This window comes from Otolemur garnettii, unplaced genomic scaffold, assembly GCF_000181295.1.
Source record: "Otolemur garnettii isolate 467f Iridium unplaced genomic scaffold, OtoGar3 scaffold00127, whole genome shotgun sequence".
In the NCBI taxonomy this organism is placed as follows: domain Eukaryota; kingdom Metazoa; phylum Chordata; class Mammalia; order Primates; family Galagidae; genus Otolemur; species Otolemur garnettii.
Window position 1 is genome coordinate 3,930,321 of NW_003852522.1, and position 5,426 is coordinate 3,935,746.

The window sequence follows — 5,426 nt, forward strand, 5'->3', positions numbered from 1 at the left end:
GCCTTAGCCACTTGAGCCACAGGCACCGAGCCTGTGTTTTTTCATCTTAAAATGACTCATGTCAGCGTTTTCCCAGGCTGCAGTGTGAATGAATGCCCCAATCAGATAGTTTCCATGTATCACTTTTTCTTGTTTTTAGAACAAGTAGCCCAAGTGCCTGTAACAGCAGGAATTTCAGTGTTGACCAGATAAAGTGGTTTTTTTAAATAGAATATTGTTCCTGGGCTGTGCCTATGGCTCAGTGGGTAGGGCGCTGGCCCCCTATATCGAGGGTGGCAGGTTCAAACCCGGCCCCTGTCAAACTGCAACAACAAAAATAGCTGGGCATTGTGGCAGGTGCCTGTAGTCCCAGCTACTCGGGAGGCTAAGGCAGGAGAATCACCTAAGCCCAGGAGCTGGAGGTTGCGGTAAGCTGTGACGCCACGGCACTCGACCGTCTCATAAAAAAAAAAGCGTTCCTTTTTTGTTTGTTTTTAGTACAGTAAAAATACTTTTCCTGATGGCTCACTGGTTGTGACCCTACTTATGGAGAAATTAAGTGACTATCTAATTTTGAAGTAGCCCCTGTTAGAGAGGGGACCAGTCCTTTCTCTGAAAGATGATTATGACACTCTCCTCAGGCCTATAATGCAAAGAGCAAAAGCTTTGAAGACCCTCCAAACCATGCCCGGAGCCCTGGAAATAAAGGAAAAGGGAAGGGAAAAGGTATGTCATCATTCAGAGGCTGCTTTTCAAGTCGTAACTCAGAGGATGCCTCAAACCATTTAACGGGAGTTTGTTCCTTTTCCTCATTCCTTGCTGTTCACGACTAGCAATGAGGCTGTATTTTTATTAGTGAAGCCTTTGAAACGACAGGGTAGAGCTGTGACATTTGTGTTTGATTTGTGGCTTGTCTCCTCCAGGGAAAGGCAAGCCTAAATCTCAAACATGTGAGCCGAGTGAACCTGAGACAGAAATCAAGCTGCCCAAACTGAGGACCCTGGATGTGTTTTCGGGCTGTGGAGGGCTGTCAGAAGGATTCCACCAGGCAGGTAAGTGTTGCTGTTGAACAGAAAAACAAGTAAAACTAGATCCAGCAGGCTCTAGCTGAGAGACCTTTCTGGCCCTAGTCACAATCATTCACAAGGGTGAAGAGCCTCATTCACAAGGGTTGAAAGCACACCTTTGTCCTTCCACCCACCAGGAGTCTCTGAGACACTATGGGCCATTGAAATGTGGGACCCCGCGGCTCAGGCATTCCGGTTGAATAACCCTGGCTCCACAGTGTTCACGGAGGACTGCAATGTCCTACTGAAGCTGGTCATGGCTGGTGAGGCAACCAACTCCCGGGGCCAGAGGCTGCCCCAGAAGGGAGACGTGGAGATGCTGTGCGGTGGGCCGCCCTGCCAAGGCTTCAGCGGCATGAACCGCTTCAACTCGCGTACCTACTCCAAGTTTAAAAACTCCCTGGTGGTCTCCTTCCTCAGGTAAATGGGGTAGAAGCTCCTTGGTGTCACCTCCCAGCCAAGGGTGATAGGCCTGCAATGCTGGCTGTGCCACCTGCCAGGTGCCCTGTGACCCCTAGTTTCACAGCTCAACTCTTGCTGAATCAAGAAGCATTGAGAGTGGCTTCTCTTGAAGTGGGTTTTTTCCCTCAGTGGGCAGGGATGGCTCCCATAGTCTCTCCTTCTCCCCACCCAACCCCCTACCCCCACTAGCTACTGTGACTACTACCGGCCCCGGTTCTTCCTCCTGGAGAATGTCAGGAACTTCGTCTCCTTCAAGCGCTCCATGGTCCTGAAGCTCACACTTTGCTGCCTGGTCCGCATGGGCTATCAGTGCACCTTCGGTGTGCTGCAGGTGGGCCCTGTTAGGAGGGGGTGGCCATGGGCGGGTGGGTGTGGCCAGGAGGGATTGGCAGGATCAGTTGTCCCTAACTGAAAATAGCGTTCTAAGATGCAGCAGAGGCCAGTGTGGTAAACCGGCCCTGTGGGCAGGGGCAGGGAAGAGAGACCCCTCTAGCATGTCTCTTTGGCCTACGTTCTTGCAGTACCCACAGAGCACAGGGGTTCTTGCCACTTGTTCCAGCTTCTTTCTCTCAGTGGGGAGGGGTGGGTGGCCCACCATGGAGCACTGGGGAGGCAAAGTGAGGTCAGCAGAACCACGCATAGGCCTGACTGTTAGGTTATTTTCCTCTGGCTGGGTGGTTGTGCCCACAAACCCTTAGGGGAGGCAGAGGGCTATCCTCTGGATGGCTACCAGTGGTTGCGTCTATGGGGATGGAGTGGTCAGGGGAACAAGGCCTCAACCATTCCGGATCATCACAGTGTGGGACACTCTGCCCAGGGATTGGGACCTAACTGAAAGTGAAACAGCCAGCCAGCTGGGGCAGTGGGGCTGATTCCTGGAAGTAGGCGAGTGTCTGCCTATGTGGGTTGCCCAGTTCCCCAAGTCTTCCTCAGGGTGTCTCAGGCTTGCCAGGTGAACCTTTGTTGTAGCTGTGTCCTTGTGACTATGAATGTCAGGCAGGCAGCAGGGCTTTGGTCTCCCCTGGCTGCTTTCTTCCAAGTGCTAAGGCCTTGGGGGTCTCCTATAGTACTCTCTTAAGACCTGGGCGGACTCGCTGCTATATTCACTGCCATATTCACTCTCTTTTCCTCTAGTCACCCCTATGTGGGCTCATCTGCTTTTGTTCTTCAGTCTGGTCCTACCTCTTGTCAAGCACCAACCTGCTGGCTAGGTGCTGCTGGCACTGGGTATGGCCAGTTATGGGTGCATCGCTAACTTTGGGTGTCTCTGTCCCACCATGTGCAGGCTGGCCAGTACGGTGTGGCCCAGACTCGGAGGCGGGCCATCATCTTGGCTGCAGCCCCTGGGGAGAAGCTCCCGCTGTTCCCAGAGCCACTGCATGTGTTTGCACCCCGGGCTTGCCAGCTGAGTGTTGTGGTGGACGACAAGAAGTTTGTCAGTAACATCACCAGGTAGGAGGCCCTGCCAGCTCCTCTCGAGTGCCACAGAGCAGATGTCAGGGGGTCACAGTGTTGCATGTGAGCATCACCTGGTGGTCTGGGTTTGGGGGTCTCTGTCAAGAAGCCTGAACTGAGGAGGGGATAGTGTGGTATCTGGCCTGCCACATGAGTACTCTGCCACCTCCAATCTTAAGTTCTGACCCTGTGTCATTTCCCACCCCCCTCCCCCAGTAAGTTTGCAGATGGGGTCCAAGCATAGAGTGACTGCTGGAGAGGGCAATGCCATCAGTCAGGGAATAGCACCCATGACAAGGGGACTCCCTGTCTGTACTATCACAGGTTAAGTTCAGGTCCATTCCGGACCATCACAGTGCGTGACACCATGTCTGACCTGCCTGAAATCCGGAATGGGGCATCAGCGCTAGAGATTCTGTACAATGGGGAGCCTCAGTCCTGGTTTCAGAGGCAGCTCCGGGGCTCACAGTATCAGCCCATCCTCAGGGACCACATCTGCAAGGTAATGTCTCCCCAGCAGAGCTGCTCATCCTTCCCCATGGAGCCCCTTCTGCCAGCATGTAACCTCAGCTCCTATCTTTCTGTGCTCACAGTCCCAAATCCAAGGCATAGTTGGTAGCTGGCTCTAAGTCCTTAGCCCCCTTCCATGGTGGCAGTCAGTCACCTGAAATGGCAGTCTGAGCTTCTGCTGTTCTGGACTTAGCTCAGAGCTCTCTGGCTCCTCCTCTTCTGCATGTTCTCAAATGTGCCAAGTCTGGCCCTTAGTGCCCTCTAGGCGCTTCTGAGAGCCAACCCTCCTCACTCCACAGTGTGAGGTCAATGACACGCTGACTCTCAGTTGGCCTTTTACCCCTTCCTGCCCTGCCGGCCACATCCCCTGCTCTGCTCATGTCCCTGGTACCATGTGTACCACCCTGAGTTTGTCTTCCCGTGAGGGACATAAACCCTATGGGGGTTCCTGGTCACCATATTGTTTCCACTACCCAGCCTGGCTTTGGACTCTCAGGTGCTCCTAGAGTGATGTGACAGTAGGGTCCACCTACTGTTTCAGGATATGAGTGCGTTGGTGGCCGCCCGCATGCGGCATATCCCTCTGGCCCCAGGCTCAGACTGGCGTGACCTGCCTAACATCGAGGTGCGGCTCTCAGATGGCACCATGGCCAGGAAGCTTCGGTACACCTACCATGACAGAAGGAATGGTCGCAGCAGCTCTGGGGCCCTCCGTGGGGTCTGCTCCTGTGTGGAAGGTGGGCTGGGAATAGATGGAGTTTCCTGGGGTTTCCCAGTAGCAGGGACTCAGGTTTTTGCCTATTAGCTGGAGGCTAGGGCCAGGCCCTAACTTAACCAGTAAGTATCTGCAGAGAATGTAAAATAAGAGCAGAATGGGAACTCTTGGCTGCTTTGTCCCTGTCTAGGGTCCCACATAGTGGGTGTTGTGCCAGCCTCCTGAAGCTCTGAGAGCTGGTATATGCCCTCCTAGCATCCCTTCCAGGGATCCCATTCCGTAACCACAGCCTCATCCCCGTTCTCTCTTTAGCTGGCAAAGCCTGTGACCCTGTGGCCAGGCAGTTCAACACCCTCATCCCCTGGTGCCTGCCTCATACCGGGAACAGGCACAACCACTGGGCTGGCCTCTACGGAAGGCTTGAGTGGGATGGCTTCTTCAGCACAACTGTCACTAACCCCGAGCCCATGGGCAAGCAGGTAGGTGGACAGATGGGTATCTGGGGGCCTAGGGTCAGGCCTTGGCGCCTTGAAGCTTGGGGGCAAGTGGAAGCACAGGCTGAGTAGCATGGAGGCAACATGGCAGTGCCTGCACATCTGCCCCCTTCCCCTTGTGTCCAGGGGGACAGGTTCTTGGGCTGAGGCCAAGGCTGGGCCCTTCCACAGTGTCCTTTCTCATTCGTCCTCTGAGTGGGCCTAAGTCCCCCTCTTTGCCCACCACACCTCTCACCTCCAGGGCCGTGTGCTCCACCCAGAACAGCACCGTGTGGTGAGCGTGCGGGAGTGTGCCCGCTCCCAGGGTTTTCCTGACACCTACCGGCTATTTGGCAACATCCTAGACAAGCACCGGCAGGTCAGTGTGTGGGGCTGGGGTCTGCCCCTGCATTCCCTAGGAGGGGCTGTTGTGGGTTCATATACTGTGGCCCCAGACTGGGCAAGGGGGCCCCGCAGCTCTCACCATAGTGGGGCATAATCGAGTGTGGTCATTAGTGAGGGGACACTGAACGCTGGAGCTGCTGACTTTATAGCCTCAGCACTGACAATGGAAGAGGAGCCGACTGAGAGCTCAGTCAGCACAATGGGTGCTGCTTACTACTCTTGATCAGAGATGGCCCAGAGGAGAGCTCCATGTGTGAAGGCGCAGGCTGAACTCACTGACAGTTAAACTAGTAGTCCCTAACTGCTGCGCAAAGTGTTAAGTTGACTTAATCTTTTTTTTTTTTTTTTTTTTTTTTTTTT

General features: G+C 54.2%; 1 protein-coding gene across 1 annotated transcript in view; it reads left to right on the plus strand.

Moving 5' to 3' along the window:
- Window positions 1-5,426, plus strand: part of DNMT1 (DNA methyltransferase 1) — a 21,277-nt gene that overhangs the window by 13,730 nt on the left and 2,121 nt on the right. Inside the window, exons 18-26 of the mRNA XM_012810212.2 lie at window positions 621-705; window positions 903-1,031; window positions 1,184-1,466; window positions 1,698-1,839; window positions 2,794-2,960; window positions 3,288-3,465; window positions 4,015-4,210; window positions 4,501-4,667; window positions 4,924-5,040. Coding sequence (XP_012665666.1) covers window positions 621-705; window positions 903-1,031; window positions 1,184-1,466; window positions 1,698-1,839; window positions 2,794-2,960; window positions 3,288-3,465; window positions 4,015-4,210; window positions 4,501-4,667; window positions 4,924-5,040 — 1,464 coding nt within the window. The remainder of the gene's footprint in view (window positions 1-620; window positions 706-902; window positions 1,032-1,183; window positions 1,467-1,697; window positions 1,840-2,793; window positions 2,961-3,287; window positions 3,466-4,014; window positions 4,211-4,500; window positions 4,668-4,923; window positions 5,041-5,426) is intronic.